Source organism: Pseudopipra pipra, chromosome 2 (genome assembly GCF_036250125.1).
Source record: "Pseudopipra pipra isolate bDixPip1 chromosome 2, bDixPip1.hap1, whole genome shotgun sequence".
Lineage (NCBI taxonomy): Eukaryota > Metazoa > Chordata > Aves > Passeriformes > Pipridae > Pseudopipra > Pseudopipra pipra.
Window position 1 is genome coordinate 110,152,162 of NC_087550.1, and position 23,068 is coordinate 110,175,229.

The window sequence follows — 23,068 nt, forward strand, 5'->3', positions numbered from 1 at the left end:
CAGAACTGAATTTGCAATCTGGCAGAGTGTTACCAGATTAGGAGGGAGTTCTGAAAGCCTTGAAATGAAGATATGGAAAATAATAAATTTCTATCACTGCTTTTAAATTTTCATATCCCATAAACTGAACACCTTAAGATATTGCAATAATAAAAATTAGGTTCCTCTATTGATATTATTTTATAGCTCTTATCACAAAGAATTTCTGTCACAGGTCTCGCAGATCTTTTCCAATGGCTTGTTTCATGGCAGCACTGTTGGACCCAAAGAAAATGCTAATTCCTGGTAAAAACAGTGTCTGAGTACAACAAAACAGTCTTAGGCCAATCCCAGACTGAAGCCTGTCTATTGCAGTTCCTCAGGGAGTCCTTGCCATAAATGTTCTCAGCATGAAAAGAATATTCATTTTTGTATTTTCTGGTGAGGCACTTTCTTTTTAGTCTTTATATGTGTTGCTAAGGACAACTCTATTGCTATCTGGATAGAAAGAGAACATATGAAATCGGAACTAGAAATACAATGGGATGGTCAAAAATTAATCCACAGCACTTTGCCACCATACAGCAGGACAAGTGTCATACACGCTTAGAGGGAACACATTTTCAGTTGATAAAACCTGAAGAAAGAAAAACTAATAGCATCCCAAATAAAAGCTGTTCAAATCTGTTCATTCATGGACTGTCACACCAGAAATAACACTGCTTTTCAAAGAAAATACTCACAAAGAAATGAAATTTAATATTTTATGGCAAGTCATATCTCTACGGAAATGTCCCACATTTCCTGGACAAGCTCTGTTCTGTGGGTGGTAAGCTGGGCCTATGTCATCTTGTTTAAAAATAGCTCTCCTTTGGAATATGTTCTCACGAAAGGTTTTACTATATTCAAAATGCTCTCATGAAAAAAAGGTTACACTGTAGATTTATAGAAACAAACAGTGCGAGTGTAGAAAGCAGAAACCAAAAAGCTTCTGTTGCTTAAAAAAAAAAATAAAATCAAATTAAGTGATATTTAGCAGTGCCATTAGATTTGGGTGCATCAGCAGATTTAGCCTAGCTTTTACTTTAGGTGACAGCAAGGTGGGCAAAACTACTGCATGTCTAAAACGACATTTTGTCTTGTGACATCAAACTTATGCTAACAACGTCTTTTTGTGGTGCCTAAAGCTGTGCAGCTGAGTTTATAGCCCTGGGCCATAAGCACTAATCCTGCTATGGCCTGAGTTCCCATCTGTGTGCTGTCTAAGCCTTGAATTTTCACATCTTTGTTTCCCACAAGGCCTGCTCAGCTGTGAATGCCTAGAGCATACTTACTACACAAAAAGAGCAGGTAGGGGATGAAAAAGAAGTGATGGCTCTTAGACTGGAGTAGCAGGTAGAGCACTGATCAAAAATGTGTGAGATAAATATTCAAACCTTCATTCTGGAAACAGAGACCTGAACACGGGTCTTCATTTCTAATATCATTACTCTATAGACTAGACTCAGAAACATTTTAAGATAGCACTTTATCTCCAATGTTCAGTCTGCTTTCCAGTAAGTAGTTAGGGATGACAACTCCTAATAAGCACTTTGAGTCTTCGTAAGACATACAAGAGCTTGACTCTGACTACAGATGTAATGATGAGATTCTAAGGGAGATGAGACAGGGGACAGGCCACAGGACACAGAAGACACAAAAAAATAAGGATTTCAGTCTTGAAGAAATTGTTTCATAGCAGGGTGTCATGCAACAGAGACCTCAAACTAGTCAGAAAATACACAGGAGAAAAAGCTGTAGTTTTTGTCTGGATAGGGGGACCAGACAGTTAAAAATGAAACTGTCACAAAACTGATCTACTGTTGTGCATTCAAGATACTTACAAAGTCAGAGAAGAATAATTTATTGCATCAACCTTGTCAGATTTTAGTTTTCATTTTAAAAAAATGGAGAAAAAAATAAAGAACTTTAAAGAAAATCTGCATACTTCTTGACAGCACAGACACAAGGTAATAGAGGCAGCTATAATTTTTTTCTGTGTTGTGTAAAATATATAAATACATGAAAACCTACATGAACACATATAGTCACACCTAAAACCTCCCTGTTTCCTTCCCCTCCACTCCCCAAAGCTTGGTAGTTTTAAACAAAGCAGTGTGGGTATTTACTGGATACAAAATGTTTCTCAGAGTAGAAACTATGTCCAGATAAGGCAAATAAAAATTCTGACAAATTAAATGAGTAGCCTTAATATCATCATAATATAGGCCAGCAGGGATTATGATGAAGATATAGCTAACTATACAAAAAACTAGCAATTAAAAAATTACACACAGTCAGAAACAGGAACCTTTCACAATGCCTGTAGTGCTGATAAATCATGAACTGTTTTAAAGATAAATCTAAAGATGTCCTCTCAAGAAAGAACAAGAGTGTTTTCATTGGCATCCATATTACATGGGTTACACTGGCACGCTGGGTACCTCACTAGCATAAATAAATTGCTTTCTCATTCTCATCTTTTACAATAAAGAGAAAGCTGGAGATCAAATTCCCAGAATACCACCAGAATTTCAGATATTATTGCTTTCCATGTCTGTATATTTAGTGTATAATTAAAAATTAATAACTATGTGTTTTAAAACTATTAAAATTTAATTCCTTCTTTTGATTACTCCCTCAGGTAAAACAGCTCTAGAGTCAATGTTTGGCTTGTCATTTCTAAGCCATGAAGGAAGGTTGAGAGGCAGTCTGAATTTTTTCAAGAAGGTTTTTGTTTAACTCAAGGGTGGCAGATACATACTTTATAAAGTTTTATGACATCTAGAGTTTTGAAAACACATATGAACCAAGCAGAAATGAATTAGTAAATGTAGGGTCAGAGGCCTTATAAACCAGAGAAAATAAATGTGTCTTCTTACCTCTGTGTTCCTTAACTCCTGTCGTAATGCTTTGATACTTCTATAAGACAATATGAACTCTACCCTTACTTAAATAATGAACAAGAGTAAATATTAATTTGAATTGAAATAATAATTGGACAATGAAGTCATGGCAACATGGAAGAGATAAAACTGTGCTACTCTTCAATAGGCATATTTATAATTACTCCTTTAGTCTTGTTATTAAATATCAGCCTGTGTTAATCAGCATTCTTATGTTAGATAATTTTCAAATTAGTAAACAAAAAAATAATAGCACCTTACATCTTCAACTAAAAAAAAACTTAAAATTTATGTTCCTGTAGAGATCATACTGCAAAACATAAAATACCCCAAAACACCTGAAACTATAAACCTTTATTAAATAAAGGCTCAAAATAGCTTTAATGTTTCTCTTCCTCAAACTACTGAAGCAGTAAATTATTCCTGTAGAAATGTATTCCTTTACAAAACTCAGTATTTTGAAAAGCCATACATAAAAAGCAACATGCAATGTTTTTGATCAAATGTTTGGGATTTTTTTTTTCTTTTTTCAATAAAAAAAGAATAACAAAATATCTTAATCTGTAAAGTACCTAACTGCTTCAGTAAATAAGGGATATGGTTTGAAAATATTGCAATGTGGTTCCAGAAATAGTTAATCATAACTAAACTTCTTGTAATTTACATTTAACCTCTGTTGGATGACACAAGAAATTTCAGTAATTACGTAGTCCTTTAAACTTATTAACTGTACGCATTTGTCAAATTCTATAGAATTATTAGTGATTGGTATGATAGTGACTTGGTGTGATTTAGATCATTTCTTACCAACTAAAAAATGACAACGGAAAGAACAATTAGGAAATCCATGTTTATTATCAAAATTCATTATGTTTCATACCCAAATGAACTCTTGTTTAATCGACCACTCTAAATCCTAAACTCTGGACGTTAGAAAAGGTTTAACTCCAACTATCACTTCTGTGGAGAGCCTGGTTCTGAATTAAAGGATTTTCAAAAATATGAAGAAACATTGCATGACAAATGACTGTTGGGGGATGCTTCACCAACCTTGACATGGCTTTTTGTCGTGTACATGTTGTAAAAGCAAAGCAGGAGCAAAGCAGGTTTCATCTTCACAAGACAATTTCTGTCTCATTCCTGTTCCACCCACGGGTACTATATTTGCAGATTGACTGACTTTTCCTGCTAAAAGCAGTCCAGGTGATATGACTGGATACAGCCTCTGGCTAAATATGTGACAGGTATTGTATTACCAGGCAGGAAGATCATAACTTTTTGAAAGTTATGTGCATCATGTGCATCATTATCGATATTTTCCACTGGTCTCCATTCAGACTCCAAAAAATGGAGCTCAGTCAACATTTGTCCTTTGCAGCTGCCACTATGTGGGAGATGCTAAGAGAAAGTATTCTAATTACATCTTTAGATTAATGGTAGAATTCTGCAGAACTGCTAACAAAGAGATTGGCAGAAGAATCCAGGCCCGTAACATGCACAGCGATGTGTGAGTGAGCGAGGGAGAGGGTGCGTGTGCTGAGAACTTAATGAATGCATTTCCTTGCAGCATACATAATTCTGGCTCGTGTTAGTTCTAAAGAAATACAGCAGTAATTACAGAAAAGCAGAAATGGTTCTTAAAATTGTAACTCTAAATATTTTTTTGTTCTTCCCTTCACAATTAGAGAGGGCACAGAAACGAAATGGGTTGCTCTCTAATTCCTCAGACAGAATTAACATTAATTTTGTGTGATCAAGAAATGCTTTTAATTGAACATTTATTCTATGCACTAGGAAATGTGCATAGAAGAAATAAGGAAAATCCCCAGTGAAAAGTAGGTTAAGACAACTAACTCAGCACATGCAGTCATTTTAAAGCCTAATTTGATCTTTACTCTCATCTCCCCCGCCCACCTGTTTGGTTGAGTTTTTTTCTCTTTATTTTAGCTCTGTTTCTATAATCAGGTGGAACTTTGGATTTTGTAGATACCATTCTGTGGAGACCACATCAATACCACTCTGCTTTTGTGATAGCAATTGATAAGTATGTTTTTCTGAGGTGCAGTTTGAGTTTATCCAAGAAGTTTCCTTAATATAACAAATATCCTGCTTGTGAGAAACAGAGAATTTGAATTACAGGTTGGGATGGCAAGATGGACAAAATTTTACTGTATAAGGGAAGCCATATGTGACTGAAATAATCACTAACAGGTGCATGGAAAGCCAGAACTAAACTGGCAAAAGGAGACTTGTGTATGAGAAACAAGCAGATAGAACAAATGGTAGAGAAGAATTATCCCCCAGTTTGACTGAACCTTCAAAAGTAAAGTAGTTTACAAAAAATTTCCAAACGAATACAGTATTCATCTGTATCTATCTATCCACACATTTCATGTTGGTTACTGAAGTATTTGCACTGAAAAACAAATAAGGTAACATTCTATTGTAGCTAGACATCTGTATTTTAATGTGAAGAAATAAATTCAACCATCAAAATACCTCTATACAGGAATATATAGCAAGGAATAAGCTCCAAAACCCAGTTCTATATTAATACAAATGTTCTGATCCAAAACAAAATTGATTAAAAATATATTATTTTCAGTAAAACAAACAGAAAGGACTAGCTTTCTTATGTATCACTGAGAATTTTTATTCTCTGTTTCAATTACAGATTTCAATATAAAATAATGGACCAATAATTTGTGATGGATATCAAACAAGCTTCTATAATTTTCATTTCCAAGGATAACATTCTATCCTTTTTGGTCAATACTGCTGTCATTCTGTAAATCATTCTGTAAACCAATACCTACACTGCATTTGGCATTAAAACAAACACTAATGTGAATTCAAACAGAGGCTTGTACTAAAGCCAGTTACCTCAGTGAAAATACTGCAAATGATTTCAGCTGGTGTTGAATTAAACCTACACTTATGATAGAATCCAAAAAAGGTCATCTATGAATTTTAAGAAGTGGCATCATTTTGTTATTTAGCAAGTGAAATCTGCTGATTTGACTCTAATCAAGCTTAATGCCAATACAAGAAACCATTCAATGTGTCACTTTTGAATTTTTAAAGCTGAAAATAAAGTATTGGTATATTTAAATATCATAACTTTTCTAGGTGCAGATAGTTTTAAAAAATATATTTGAGTTTTTCCTCATACAACAAAACTGTTTAGCTGCATTCTCAGTGTCTTTCACTATTTACTGAAGCAGATATTGGGCGATTTCACATTGGGGTCATGCGTCTGTGAACTTTAAATGTACTAAGAGTGCATTACAGATTTGCATGAACTCTCAGAGCTTTCATTATTGCAGATCATTGTGAAGAGTGTAGCAACTATCTCCCATTTGTAACTGTTCATTGTTCCTGAGGCAACTACATCCAAATAATTAATTCAGTCTGAAACATTTTGAACACATTGAGGATTTTGCTGGGGAGGGGTGGAACTAAAGAGAGAAGCCCACATTTGAGTTACAGGAGCTGTAAAGAAATGCACCCTGCTCACTCAAAAAGATGTATAGGTGTTCTCAGTGATGCTGTGCAACCTCTCTGTCCTGCCAGAGAGAAAAAGACACATCTGCAGAGTTCCTTTCAAGCAGGTTACTCAGAAATACAGCTCTATTTCCCCCACAGTTACACTCAAGGTAGCAGTGCCATGAGCTACTGTCCAGCATAACAAAGGAATACAAGAAGTATGTATATGCAAGGTGAAAAAACAACCACCTCTCTTTAAGCACCAGAACTGATTCTCTATAGGATTGTGCTGCTGATTGTTTACTTAAGAATACTCCAAGGGGTTGATCACTTTTTTCTAGGAGGATCTACAAGATGACACTCCATATTCCATTTGAAACTTCTAAACCATGCTTTAATATTTCATTGTTTTATTTTTAATCAAAGTAACTTGAGTTATTCAAGCATTAAATTACATATGTAAGATATGGTTTTCTTATGTAATTGCTTTTAATCTGCAGGTCCAGTATACTAAATGTTGGTTGGCTGAGTGTTCTACTTCTGTACAAAACCTCCACCACCAAAATCTCCTAAACAAATCAAAGATAAGATAAAGCAATATAAACCTTACAGAGTAGTTCACAGAATTCACAGGATCACAGAACGGGTCGGGTTGGAAGAGACCACAGTGGGCCATCTGGTCCAACCTTCCTGCTCAAGCAGGGTCATCCCAGAGCACATGGCACAGAATTGCATTCAGATGGTTCTGGAATGTCTCCAGTGAGGGAGACTCCACACCCTCTCTGGGCAATCTGTTCCAGTGCTTGGTCACTGCACAGCAAAGAAGTTCTTCCTCATATTCCAGTGGAACTTCCTGGACACCAGTTTCTGCCTGTTACCTCTTGTCCTGTTGCTTGGCACCACTGAGCAGAGCCTGGTCCATGCTCTGACACCCCCCCTTCAGATACTTGTATATGACCTCTCAGCTGTCTCTTCTTGAGGCTGAAGAGGCCCAGCTCCCTCAGCCTTTCCTCACAAGACAGATGCTCCAGTCCCTTAATCAATTTTGTCTCCCTCCACTGGATCCGCTCCAAGAGCTCTATGTCTCTCTTGTCCTGAGGAGCCCAGAATTGGAAAAAGTTCTCCAGGTAATCCTTGCCTGGGCTGAGCAGAGGGGCAGGATCACCTTCTTTGACCTGCTGGCCCTTCCTAATGCACAATGGGTGCAGTTGCTGGTACCATTTACAACACAGAACTTATTCAGCACATGCATTACACTTTGTATTTGATATGTATGGGAGGAACACTTGTTATACAAAATAAAACTGAAATTTGTTTAAGGGCAAAAGAGAATCTGTCTTCCATCGTGCCTCTTTCTTTATATAACTGTAATGACTCAGGTTTATAATACCTTTCTGGAGAACTTTAGGTATCTTCACTACTATCAAACACCTACCAGGAGATTACAGTATTGCCAGAGCAACTGCTTCACTTCTGCTCCTGAAACAGCCCATTCCATTGAAGCTGTTACCTTTAACACCATGATAGGAGCCTTTTTCAGAGTCCCCAGTAATCATCATCACTGACAGACATCTAAAACCTGGAACAACTGTCCATCTTAGAGGCACAGCTTTTTGAAATAAGCTCTTAAAAAACAAACAAACAAAAAAATTGATTGGAACCAAAGAGACTTCCTGAGGGGAATGCTACAAAAGGATGTATCTATGATGGAAGCTAAATGTCAGTCTGCATGTCTGGCACATTTTTTATATATATATAGGAAAAATAGTTAATTTTAAAGGGAAAAAAAAGAAACTTAAAAACTTCCATAAGCTAAATAGATTACAAGTATTATGATTCTTTCAGGTTCACTGTTTACTATTTTAAAATTCACCTATCATTATGACACAATTTATTCCTTGACTTCCTGCTGTATACAAACGACACTATGAGTTTGATATAACTTTGTGAAAGCCTGAGAAAACAATTGATACATGTAAAAAATATATTAACAGAGATTTCCGGAGGAATTTTAAAAAAGGAGAGCAACAAAATACTGAAGAAACACACCATTATTTTAGCTAGTGGAAGGACAGAGTAAAACTGAATTCATAACATGCTTACATAATACACCAGGAACACTATAGAAAGAATGGCACATTTAAAACTTTTTGAAGCACAATGCAAAGGAATATTCTTGGTGTAAGCATTAAATACTTTGAAAAAATCTATTAGTGAAAACATTAAGACTTTCACAGTGAGCCTTTAATATTACAACACACCTTCCTTCCCATTGTATTACACATTTTAACACACACCTAAGCCTTCTATGGCAAAACTAAGTGCATAACATAAACATTTGGATTTATTGCATTTGAGAAGCCAGAGCCCAAATATAGAATGTTTCTTTTTTTCTATAGCACAGCTTCAAAATCACATTTGCTACTTAAACAATGCAGTACTTGAAATTAATGATGAAATAGCTGCAGACCACTTATGTTTCTGTTGCCCAAATCTATTCTAACTGATGTGTTTGAGTGTGAGTTGTACACTCAGAAAACTGCATAAATACTTGAGTATAAGTAATTTTACCTTGTCTGGCTTGTAAGATTAAACCCAACTATAGATTCCTTATTCAGGCCAACTGCTTCAATGTTGATGACATCATCTACTTCTGGCTCCGTAGCAATGAACTGCAGTGGAAACTTCCAAGCACCTCCTGCAGTCCATTGTATCATGAGAGTTGCCTCGTTCCTTAAAATTTCAGGTAAAAACATTCAATACGTAGAAAGACATTATAAAACATAAACTGACTAAATTATGTCCAAAATAAAGCTTGAGTGTGTAGAAGTAAACTACAGTAAAATTAAATACAAATTACTTTAATTTGGAGTATATCCTTAATTTTGCAAGGTATAGTATATATCAGGTGCACTTGACTGGAACGTAGACTAAATAGCACTGGATATTTACAGCAAAGTACAAAAAAGAACATAATATGAAAGAAAAATGACTGGTACAGCTATGAGATTTTATTATTCTTCTGCTTACTCTCTCTTGAGTTTAACAAATTTAAGTAAATTTGTTTTAATAATTATTCTTTAGTTATTGTGGTCTTAGAGGAGAATTTTGTCCAGAACATGTTAGCAGTTCATATTAGAATCAAACAGATCTGACAAATGGCCATGTACTTTATAAAAACTCCAGACTCTGATGTCTTTAGACTCTCTAAGAAAGGAGTTGGTGCTGTAGATTCTGAAGATAAAGAAACCAATTAATTGCAGTCATCGAATCTCTGCATGAACCCTGATAAGTCTCAAGAATGCAAAGATAAAATAAACCCAAACCAAATCAGAAAATAATAAAATAAAAAGGACAGAGTAGAAATAAAAAGGGTTTCTAAATTACCCCCTCGCTGACACAATGACACTGCATGCAGTGGGAGGATAGTTTTTTCCTAAAGGTTTGCTCTTTGTTTAATTTATTAACCTTCTGGACTGCTGCAAGTAAAGAGTAACCTCCTGCACCCTAAAGATAACCTTTTTGCATGTAATCCATGATATTCAGCAGTGATTGCTCCCTAACAATCCCGGTAATGTTGGGACTCTGAATTTACTGTGTGCCTGCATTTTACTGAAGTTTCTTTCCAACCTCCTCCCCACACACATTTCACTGCTTCAAAAGAAAGGCACAATTTCTCTCTCTCCAAAAGGAGGTCCCTTCCATAGTTTCCTTTTAAAGAAATGGGATGTGCCAATGTAAATCAAACAAAATCCATCATTTCTCACATCACAGCTATAAAAGAAGATAATGTTTTCCTGTGGATCATTGTTACCAGAGCACTAGAGACTAAATTCAAATTTAACTATCCCATCCAGCCAAAGAATATGCTTGTCTAGGAAAAGTTTTCCAAGACTGATAGACCATCTTGTCTGTATGCTTTTCATGAAACTTGAGAACAATTAATTTCCATTGAAAGTCTTTCAATACTCCAATGTTTAGAAGTAAAATGGGCTTCCACACAGGCTATGGAAGTAACCCAACAGAACTATCTCGCAGGCATTAAAAAGAAACACTATTATCATACCGAGAAGCAGAAAGTGAGAAAATCTAAAATAATAGATCTCAGAGGTGAAAAAAAAATGAGGAAAAGAGTGAAGGGAGGTGCTTATGTAGCTAAAAGTGATCAGACAGGAGTTCATTACATGTTCTCTTGGCAATAAGGAACAGGAACTTACCTCATTGGTTTGTTAGGTGCAAACACAACATTAAAGATCAGCGTTACGATTCCAGATTCTGTATCCCACTCTTTTTGAACCAGATGCATACCAACCAAAGATTCAAGCTGAGATCTAATTTCATTTGATTGATATTGCAATTCATACAGAAACTCCGCTGTTGCAGAGGAACCTAAATGATACAAGAGAAAAAGATCAGTCTTATTCTCACAGTTGGCTGCCTATGAGTTACAATTCTTTCATTTGTTACTAAAAATGACAGACAAGTAAAACTAGTAATTATCTAAAACTTGACTGATTTCCTTCTGACTGCATAGCAAAATCTTCCCATTTCATATGACAAGCTACTTAGGATATGCAAATGATTACAGCAATATTGTTCTGACTACCACTTCTGTGTTATGCTGTGGATAACTGTGTTATCCAGTGCATCAGGCAAATGAAAACTGCAAGAATGTAACACCATTTTTGAGTCATGCCACTGGGACAATCATAAAAAAAAAAAGCCATTAAGGACATGAGTGCCACTGATGGCTGCAAGCCTGAGAAACAATACAGAGAAATAATGAAGATGTCACTAGTAGCCTCTTCTCCCCTGTAGCAGCCATGATAGGGCCAAGTAGTAATGACATAAGAATAAACAGCTGAGCTTCTTGAATCAAATGTGTCCTGCAGCTGTAATAAAGAAAACTGAGATGTTCAGTATACAGTAGTAATTTGTGCACAGAAGGGAACATTTTATGAGGAAAAGAAAATCAAGCTGCTAATCTATTTAAAAGTTTTACACATTTTATGGATGAGAAGTGCTTTAACACAACCACTAAATCCTACAGGAGATTTCGTTTTACTGTGACCACATATCTCAGGACACATTTTGAAATTGCACAGCTGAGTACAATGTGTTGTACAGAACTGCTGTGTATCCATCCCTGTACACATATCCCAGCTACAGAGTTCCAGTCAGCTGCAGAGTTAATTCCTAAGGCCTTATGACTTGGAATTCTAAAATACAGTCTACAGATTTGTTTATATAAAAAGTCAAAGAGATGATGGACTGTGAGATAGTTGAGGAAAAGCTTACTTTGCTTCTGCCAATCTGTAAGACTACCCAAATTTAAGTGAGTATTAACCCTTCTTATGCTTCTAGTCCTTCCTCCTTCTCTGAAATGTTCAAATTCCTTCTTCTCACTTCATCAGCTAACAAAAGGTGTGAACCTTTGTTGTCTTGTTTTTGAACACACAGATCAAGCCCCAGAAATGCAGCAGCTTATACTGAAACATTTCTAACTCTTTAAAGTAGATACTTCACAAATCTCTGTACAATTCCTACTAAAGAGGCACACAGAGAAGCAAAATATTATTCCCAACATATGGGGTTATCAGTCATAGTAGATACACACTGAATACCAAATATACAGGATTTTCATATATTAATCCAACTATCACATATGCACTGTATTACAATAAATGTACTTTGTTACAATGAAATTAAACATGAACATTTTTCCTACAGTTTATAAAATTTAGGATCATCCTACACTGTTCCATGCTTTCCTGTTTCTCTGTTTGAAAAATATAATGCTTATGCCAAGCATTGATTCCAACACAGCCCAAAGCTTTTAGTAGTCACCCTAAACAAATGTTAGAACATGAAGATTAAGACATTGACAATCAATGGGAGGGAAAGGATGAAATAATTTGGAGCGTTCCACAGTGAAAAAAATTGCAACTTTTGAGCAAGTGTTTCTTTCAGCAGTTATGCCACACAATAATACTCAGGAAAATCTTATTTTATAGTTCAGATGCTAGGAAGAAAACATTGTGAATTACATGTTGCTTTTAGTATCCAAAGACATTTGGGTTTGGTTTGACATATGTATATAGAACCTTCTAGTTAGTAGCAATTAAATATTTATATTTTTTCTGCTCCAGGCTGTTTTGTAACCTGTTCTGTGCTCATATTAAGTAATTAGTTAAAATATTTCAATACTTTCAACAGATAAGGAAAAATAATGCATTTATTACTGCCAATATTTGAAAGCCTAGTTATGCTGGTCCCTTTAGTGGTTTTGATCTAAGCTCCTGATCTAGTTTAGGACTGCTCAAAAATGAAAAATATAATTATATTTTCATCACAGCTGCCCTGAAGACTATTATATTAGGAATACTTAGGAAGCCTCTGTGAAATGTTAATATTTGATACTAGACAATTCTGTAATATACATGCTGATTAAACAAACTGGCAGAAGCCAGAGGAAAAAAAAAAGAAGTAATGGATCATGGCTAGTAAATTGTCCAATTTGTCAAATATTCAGAGTTCTCTTGACTCTTAGAATTTCCACTTTCAATTGCGATGGTAAAAGAAATAAAACATGGAGACAGAATTAACATTTTGTTTGCCATAAAGCCCAAAACAATATAACATACTGTTCAAATATGCCTTGACCCTTTAGCCCAGCTCTTTGTATGCTTTCATTCACTAGTTTTCTTTTTAAAAATTACCATTTTTAGTACAGGTAGAATTCTTGTTTTATCTAATACAAGTTGTAAAATACACATGCTGATATAAAGTACACCCCAATTAATCCACTCCTGTTTTGTAAATAGAGAGCAGCAGGGAGAGCTTTAGCCACACCTGACTCAACACAAAGATTTTTATCTATCCAAACACTGGGAAGATAAAAGCATGCTATTTATATACAGCTAGTTACATCCAGGGAATAGAAGTTCTGATTATTAAAAATATTACTTCCTCACATTTACTCAATAATACTTCACATTATCTAAGAAAAGAAGTAAGAATATGTTTTGAAGTAACTATTCCAAGACAATTTTTTCAAGCATTAAACATTTCTTCTTTTGAAAAGCAATTAATCTCAGTCTTTAAGTGTTTTCATTTGTGCAAATAATGATTTCCAAAAAGGTAGTATGCATTTAGGCAACATTGTGGATGCCGAATTGCTGAAGCAGCTATGTTTAAAAACCAATCAGGTTTTTCAGCTATACAGTTCTATAACTTGGCTGACATTTATTTTCAAATGCTAGTAAGGACACTCCTTAAAAAGCACTAGAATAAAAGTATTTGGTTTGTTTAAATAGCCTCTAAGAAGATGAAAGGATATAGACCACTTTAAAAAAAATCCAAGGATTTTACACTCTGAGCATATAAATTGAGAAAATGTGAATTTTTGTGTGACTGTTACATTTACTGTAACACTAATTAATAGATGTCATGCATCTAAAAATTAAAAGACTAGTCTAACAGGTTCACAAAATAAGGATCTCAGAAATTTACATGACTTTTTAGTGGAAAAGAACCTGTATTCAAACTTCAAAAGAGTTGATAACAAAGACGTTTGTAGACAGGCCTAATGTCTATAGAAGGTACTGTGAAAGGCCCACTGGATATATCTGACCTCGAAGAGAGTTTCACTCTGTCATTAGAGAAGCCTTTGTACCTTCCTTCCATTTTTGAAAAGTGTTTGATTTCACTGAAGCCCAGCTCATTATAGAATGTGTTTTCTGATGATAAAAGTCTAATGGACACTGGCCTGTGAGGCTGCAGTCTCTCCTGGATACCGAAGGGAGATCAAGCTGCCTGAGCTTTCCACACGTAGTGCTTAACCTGTGGCAGACTTGGTGACATAAAAATGGCACAGGGGAGGATCTTCTCAAGGGACTCTCTTTACTTTCACACTATCTCCCATTTCCAGTGAGACAGACAGAAATTAAAGCTGTGATGGAAAGATGCTCAGACTACTGAAATGCTTATCCCCATTACAGAGGCTTTTCCTTGGATGCATGAAATAAAACAGAGATGCAAGTGAATTCACTTAACTGGCCTTCCTCACCTCCCTTTCACCAGGCTATAGTCTTACTTGCAGTCATTTAATAAAGGAGGGTAGTGCAATCACCAAATACAAATATGCAGTGAAAGCTCAGCCTTTCATAAATTTGCAGTTTCATGCTTTTCATAAGCCAGATTGTTTTCATTTGGTGTTGAATGTAACATACTGCACTCTCTCACTGATTTTTTCACTGGTTCTGATAATTTTTCAAGGCTAAGTGTCTGTTCTGGCCCTGACACCCAACAAAGATTTCTTCTCCTCTTGAGCTAATAGTTAAACTGTTAAAACAGAAACTAAAAAAACAGATGTTCACTACTCATTTTTGCCAGACATCCAGCATCTAATCTTGACCTTCCAAATCTTATGAAATATCTTTCTTCATAGCCCCATTCAGCTCTCATCTGACACTTGTCCTTTTCCTGCTTCTCCACTATCTTCCAGGAGTCTTGACACACACATGGATGAAACTCAGCAGACAGTGGGGAACGAACATTAAAAATGCAGAAACACCTCACCAGCAAAATCAGGGGCAGACAGAATACATTATTGCACAGTAGATTAAACCATTTTAATACAGTTTTCAAGTAAATATTCAAGTGAACAGCAAAAAGTGAATTACAAGAGTAATAAAGGAAGAAAAAATAAAAGGAAGTCTGGTGGTCAACATCCTAACATTTAAGTAGACATAGCCCTTCCCAAATCTTCGTTCGTGAAGCCTAGCCATGATGATGATCATCTGGACAGTAAGAAATGTATCTCAGCTTAGAATTAAATAGCTATTTCTCACTGTAAAATGTCATAACTCCATGATAATATCAGCAGAATAAACAGATTGCACAAGAATCCCAAAAGACCTGCCTGTAGCTTAATATACCTTTACCAAATTTCTTCATACAGGTACAAAAGTGCTGTATGTAGAGCATGAAAAATAACAACAAAGATAACATCATAACTTTAATAAATGTGAGACATCAAACCACCTTAAGTACATAGAAATAAATGGATTTTAAAAAGCTATATCCTCCTGTTGATAATATAGTCATTGATCTTCATTGGAAGTCAAGGAAATCCTCAATGAAGTTCTGCATATATATCTTCATATCTCTTCCCTGCAAATTTATTTCTCTTTCCATGTCCAGTCAAAGCTCTTCATCCATAGCTTCAAGGCTCTGCAAAATTCCACTCTTAGCCACATCTTTTTATAACTCTACATCAAACTGCCTATTTCCCTAGGAATAGCAACCAACTTGAATTCTTATTTTCTAAATTTTTGCTTACATTTGATATTTTTGTTTCCTTATTTTTCTCTTTCAAAACTCTTCTTTATAACAGCTATCCCCTTCTAAACCAAGTTTCTACTGTAAAGAGAGCAGTTAAAAGCCTTTCCTCCCCGCTTTTTTTGAACATGTTTCTTTCAAACACTGCAACAACTGAAATGGAAGCTTGTGAATCCATGTATATGAAACACATAGTGGGCATCTAGTATCTGCTCTTCCACATATATTTCTGCACTGTTTCTTGCAGATTGTTTTCATATATTCTCTCTCTCTGAATCCCTTTTGCATTAATTCCCTTTTTACTATGCCTATCCATCCACCTGCCTTAACACTCTTTCTTTCTTTTGATATTACTTGGTATAGTAAATTAAAACAAAAACCTCAGAAAAAGCAAAAGGATTCTCATCAGCCCAAAGGATCTCCCACATTATTCTCCTTGGATCTGATATTCTACTCAGATTTGTACACTGACCTATAAATTAATTCTATAAAGGAATCGATTAAAATGTGTTTCTTCATAACACATTATATTGCTTTTCCAACAGGCTCCCCTTTTATTTAGCCTTGTCTTCATTTATCCAGAAACTCTAGCAGATAAAGATCACATCATTGGCTGGGCACAGGAAACATCAAAGCAGCTTCTTCATGAACATATCTCATGATTTAGTCTTAATTCACACAGACATTATTTTTTGATGGTATTCTCACCCATCTGCCTCACTTTGAATGTCACCCATGGAAATCAGTAACAACTCAAGCTGTCTTTTAACCGAAACATTCAATTTGTGTTGGCACACACAGAGGCTAAATTGAAAACTCATGTCACAGTTTTTTCAATAGTCCTTGATAGTTTTACACCATACTATGGTCTATTACAAAAGGATCCATTTTTTATCTTCTGACTTTTTTTAATATACAAAACACGCTGAGCCACAGAGACTGGAACACAGGACCTAATCACCAGGGTCACATTTTTTTCCTTCCTTTTCCTTATCCAACAGACTGCATTCGGCTATACATAAGGTGGAACATCCATAACATAGGGTAGTGTAAAATCCTCTACTATAAGACAGATGTAATCTCAGGGGAGGTATCCATTTGTCTTATATTTTGGATACAAATCAGTTCCAGAATTAATAAAAGTTCAGTGTAGCAAATTTCTGAGGTTTCACTCTGTATTCCTCAGGTGGCTTGAAGAAAGAGTAATGGCTCAAGGTCACAATTTCATTCAATGCTCTGTGGTGATTCTATGTAACTTCTAGTCACTTGTCTTATAGTTTTAATATCTAGCTATATCTTCAAAGCTTCAGATCAATGTGTTCTTAAGCTGTCAAAACTAGAGGCCTGATGCACTAATTTATAAAAAAATAAAGTTGTATACATTCTCCAAAACAACAGGAGAAGTTTGTTTGGTTTTAGGTTGTTTTTTTTTTTCATCATGTTCTGCTGGAAATGTGCAGTGTGGGAGAGATGAAGGAGATCTAGAGATAATAACTTCATTTTCTGTAAGAACAACAGCATTTGAACAGTCCAGCTTCAGACACAGAAGACAAAGAATTTTAGCACAAAAATGACAATAGGATGTAATAACCTGGAAATAGAAGAGCATTTAGGGTAGAACAGTTGCACGTGTGCATGTGGTTTTTTACAACAGTGGCTGTCAGCTACATTTTCTGAGGCAAATTTAGGTGCATAAACCCTCTACTTGCTTTTCTATGTTAAAAAGCTGAGACAAGGAGTGCACTGCTTCATTGTACTTTTAGGAAACCTAAAACTGTATCTCTTAAGGGCTTTGGTTAGCAAGGCTTTGTTGATGTCCCATAAATAATGACAAAATAATTAAAAAATAGTGCAAATTAATGCAGATAGGTCATTGTGAGGTGCTATGATGTTGCAGAAGCACAGTTAAGGCCCTGGAGACCTGTGTTGGCTACAGTTTTGAGTTACAGAAGCTTTCCCAAAATATCGTTACAAAACAAGGGTGTAGTAGTTTCGCTTCTATTGGAAGCAATACTTCCTTATCATCCAACCACAGCAATTACAGGAAATTCTGGGAGCAAGAAATGGGAGGAGTGGCAATCACAATCATATAACAATTAAAGTAATTAATAGACTCTTGCAGCAAATTATATTGCCTAGGTTTTTCTCATCCACTAACTCAAAATCATTTTAAGAGATATCTATTTATGTATTCTTGTTTCAGAGATACATTAGGTTGGGTTAGTCAATCAGGTCTTTTGGACTTCTCATGTTTCCTGGATGTACATCATACTGAAGAGTAACACCTGGAAGAACTTATTAATTTCTAGGTTTGTATTATTTATTGTTTTTGCAATTTTGTGAAGCTGAATAAATAACTTCAGATTAGTTTATAATTTATCTGGTTCCTTGTAAGCATTGAATATTTAAACTGAGCATGATTTTGCATAAGTGTCAGAAAGTAATTTTAATTAACATAATGATGCTTCTCATTCCTAAGGCTTGCAGATTTCAACATTTTATAAAATGTTAAAGAAACAGAAATGAATGCCTGTTCTGTAAACAGAAATAAAAGCAGTTCCAAACCACGTTTGCTCACAATTTATAAGTTCTTTATTTTTTTCAGTATTTGTCATTACTGTTCTACTTATATTAAGAAAAGAGAGTAGGAGGGGTTACTTATGAGATAAAACATTATGCTAATTTTTTTTCTTTGTTTAATGGACCCAGTGGTAGCCTTGTATATCAACAAGTAAATAAAGTCCTATTTGAAATTCTTCATTAAAATGCCTGGTATTATTTCAGTTCAATAAGGAAAATAAACAATGCATCAAATCTCTCCCATGCTTCACTCATAAATTAAGAAACAAACAGCCAGATGTAAACAAAAACTAAGTAGCTGACATGATAATCCATCTAAGGCTTTCATTTCTCTCTGATGCTCTCTTTGACTTCTACTAGTTCCCTGTTTTCCAGCAGGAATTTTTACCCTTAACTACAAGGTAATAATCCATAACAGAGTGACCCAGTCAGTGGTTTACCCCCTTGTTAACACTTTCATTTTGACATTGCTCTCTTCTTTCATCTGCTGTTAATCCAAAACAATCACATCTAGAGTGAAAATATACATTTAATGCAATTGAAAATTATTTTTTAAAGGGCCATATTATATTTGCTATGTCTAAAACATTAAGCTTTTATTATTTGATCCCTGTAACTTTGCTGACTTCAGAACAACAAACTATATAATTCAGATAGATACTATTTAGATGGCCCCTTCTTAAGAAATTGTAATAATTTTCTGTGTCAAATGATCTCTGCTGGATGAAATTGATTTTTTATGTAAAAGACATACTTGAAAATTTTTAACTTTAAAGTATTTATACTTGTCCAAATACCTTAAATACTGAAGCACATTATTAGCTGTTTAAATGTGATCTGCCAGTAATTATCATCATTTATCTTTGGATGTAAAAACTGCTTACTGCACATCACACATACACTCTGATAAATCACTCTTTCAGAAGATAAAAAAAATGAAGAACAGCTTGTCAGGCTGTTATCTTAGAGGTTTAGGCTTTTATTTATATTATTTCTGGTAGAATGAAGAAAGCGTAGATAGTACCATTAAAGTTGATTCCTAATAGGCATCAAATTCATCTATAAATAATGACATTTTAATGTCACTGAAAACCATGAAAAGCATAGTTATAAATGATCTTACTACCTATGGTGTAAAGCATTTCACTACCAGACTTTTTGCTTGAAAAGATGTAATGTGCCAAATCAATGTCTTGCAGTAAGTGCAGAAGTCAGTGTTAACAAATTATTCCTATGAATAAAACAAGCACTACACATCAGGAACCTGCAAGTCTTTCAAAATGCTGCCTCAGTTTGCTCAATGTATGTTTTTTGTGTCAATTCAGATGCCAACACGTTGGAGGGAAATAGCTCAAGTATGCTTAAGGTAGCCTGCTCATATGTGACAAGTCAATAAAGAGCTAAACACATTACTCTAGGATTAAAAAAAAAGTCCCTCTGTATCTTGATGGACAGCAGTTCTCAAAAGGATGAATAAAGTTATATAATAGTATTCACAGTTATATAATAGTATTCACAGTTCTCCAAAGAAGAAAGAATGTATACTGAGAGCTTCATATCTTTTCATTTTACTAGACTGACCACTAAAATTTTTTAATATGGGAGTATAAAATAATAATACACCCAAATTATAAGTTATCTTTGACTCTGCAATAAGAGTAAGTATAAAGTTTAAGTAATTAAAAATACTAACTAATCAGTAAGTATATGTTGTGCAAGCTCTTGTTAACAGTTTAACTCCAGATCTCTTTTTTTAAAAGCTTTCAAAAATAAAATTTGTTTAAAGATCTGGACAGTAATTGCTTATATGAGACTACATTGGTCAGTGTGCAGAGCATGGTCATGTTTGCATAAAAATCACCCTTATAGGAAGGATGTAATTCACCTAGATTTACCTTTTACAGCTTTTTAGGTTTTCATAGTTATTTGACAGGACAGTTTCTGTAACATGGTATTCCTGCAAAGTCTCTGTTGGAACAGACTGTAAATGGCAGAAACGAGTCACAACAGCAAGGTTTGCTGCCTCTCCAACTGATCACCTCATTGCAATCACAGCAATATCTGTAAACTCAATTTTTATGACCTTTCAATGCATTACACTCTTACACAAAGTTTCAGTACGGGTGAAATCCCTTCTCTCATTTACAGCTAAGTTAAACACACATTAGGCTGTCTCATATGTCATAATGTTAAGTTTCAAAGGTGCACAATTTTCAAATTTATTGTAGTGACTATGACTGGCAAGGCACATCTATTAAAAGAAATACCAGTGATACAGCAGTAACAAGCATTCTTTTCTTGCCACCTATATGTTGTACCATTCTGTTTCAAGGAGAGGTATAATATGAAAGGCTGGGGTATCTCTGAAGAAATTGATTTTCACTGTGTTCTCAGCAGATTAACAGTAAGTGGAAGCTATCCTTTAACAGAACTTTATCACTTCTTTCGTACAAGTCCCCCTTCTTCAATCCATGTTGCTGCAGATATTGGCCTGCTAGTAGGAATGCATCTTAAAAACAAGGACAATCTGCAGATAAATGTTTCTTTGCAGTGCTTACACAGACATATTTTTGCTAACTTTAGACTTTGTGCAGGCTGTTCTCTTTCAAAGCAGAGATTGTATTGCGTGCAAGCCTTACAGCCAAGACAGATTAAAAAACAAAAAGACAGGTCAGGTTCAAAGGTGCCTATAGCTGAAGACATACTATTAAACAGATATCCTATATTTGCAAAACAATAGAAATATGGACTGGGAAAATTTTTCTAAACCTCACTTTGCCATGGCTGAACTGCACATTTGGTGAAGTACTTACCTTATTTGCAACATCCCTAAAATAGTATGATACCAAAACTATTTATTCTTACCATCAGTGACTTTAACTTCTTGGGTGTTGGCTGAATTATCTCTATCGACCATGTCGGAATTTGTTGCATCAGTCACAGCAGTTGCACCAGGGACTACACCCATCAGCAGCATTTCTACTCTTTGCTCTACTCTCTGCCTGGCTCGACAGCGCACCACAACTACAGAGAAGTAAAATCATGTTATTTGTAAAGCACTGGCATCTTGATTTTAACAAAGCAATTAAACATAGAAGTTAAGCGTGCTTAGAGAAAGACAAAATACCAGTGAGGAGCAAGACAAACGAAAGCTTTTCCCCAGCCTTCAGTTTCCATTGCTCTGTTAGGTGAAGTAGCAGGACTATTGCTAAGCAAAGAAAAATCTGTTTGTACAGTTAGTTCCTAACAACATTTGCAAATTTCTCTCTTATTTTTAATCATTAAATGTATCTTCATTTTAGTTCAATTGCAAATAGGAATTACGGCATAGTTTGAAATATGCCAATAAGAAAGGAAGACTGAAACAAAACCAAAGAAATACAAGAATTTGAAGGTTAAAGGAAAGAATATTAAGTTACTCTTTGATTTCCTAATTTAAGAAAACTGTTGTTCAAACTTCAGCTTTAATAGAAGTATGCCAGAATAAAAAGTATTCTCATACAAGTTTCTGTTTGAAGCATGACAGAGCTTTTTTTTTCAATTCAGAAGTGATTTTAATTTATTGCTTATAAAATATGTCTTTTTCATTACAAAGTTTTCAGGCCCTAGCTTACACATTAGTTTTTCTAAAGCTTGCTTCAATAGTTACTCTTTATGGTTCTTTCAATATTTATTGGCAGAGAAAGAGGAGGAAATTACATGCAAGAACTGAAACAAAAGACTTAGAATTTTTTAGAGTTATGGGAATCAACATGAAAAAGAAGAGCTGATCACATACTTGTCAGTGTCAAGGTCTAGAAGTCATATTCATCAGAATTATATCCAATGTTTCTTTAAAAATTAACAGAACTTAACATCAGGAGTTAATGATGAATAATTTAGAACCATATCATGGTGAGTAATTATGTAAAGTGCTTAAAAAGAGCAATGAAACTCTTTCTTCAATGCCATGTTTATTTATCTTCAGCTTTCAGTTCTGATTCACTATCATTATTCTGGAAAATAGGTATTTATACATCAAGTTCAAGTAATCCCCTTTCCTGTTTAACAGGGCTGAAGTAATTTCTAGAGCTTTCTTATTTAAGAATAGATTACATTGTCTGCATTACACTAGCTTACTAAATGTTTCAGATTACTGTGTGCACATGTTGTGTTCACATCCTTTTTTATTCCACAGTTCATCTAGCTATCTGAATTGACTCTATATTTTCTTTTTTCTAAACAGCTAAGTAATACTTATGGATAAAAGTCAGATACATCTGGGATTTGACTGGAAAAGTCCCTCAAAAACCTGATCTAATTAAACCTACTTTTGACCAGGGAGTTGGAATAGATGACCTCCAGTGGTCCTCTCCAACCTAAACTGGTGTATGGTGCTTTGACTACAAGAACAAAAAAAGTATTCTGGATGATCCTCTGCTTGTAATCACTTTTATAAGATAGCCAAGTTATCATCTACCTAACATGTTCTACATGGGCTGTGACCACTGATCATTTTAATTGGTCTCATGAGATAGTAAGCCAAGTGACTTCTAGAAGTTTAAGTACATTAAGATGCAAATAAGAATGACAGAAAGATGAACTGCCTAATATACTAGCAAAACAGCTTTGGTTTTTGACATAAGAGCTTGTAGCCTCCAGGCAATTTTAATAAGTGTCTGCATTAAAAAAAATTACAACACAATTTTGTTTATTATTTAAAATAATTTTTAAAAAGTATATTTCTTGTTATTATC

General features: G+C 34.9%; 1 protein-coding gene across 3 annotated transcripts in view; it reads right to left on the reverse strand.

Moving 5' to 3' along the window:
• Nucleotides 1–23,068, reverse strand: part of CFAP47 (cilia and flagella associated protein 47) — a 281,915-nt gene that overhangs the window by 18,611 nt on the left and 240,236 nt on the right. For all 3 annotated transcript variants that reach the window (XM_064646845.1, XM_064646846.1, XM_064646844.1), the window contains exons 60-62: nt 21,198–21,356; nt 10,628–10,799; nt 8,982–9,143 (exon numbers count right to left, since the gene is read on the reverse strand). In XM_064646845.1, coding sequence (XP_064502915.1) covers nt 8,982–9,143; nt 10,628–10,799; nt 21,198–21,356 — 493 coding nt within the window. The remainder of the gene's footprint in view (nt 1–8,981; nt 9,144–10,627; nt 10,800–21,197; nt 21,357–23,068) is intronic.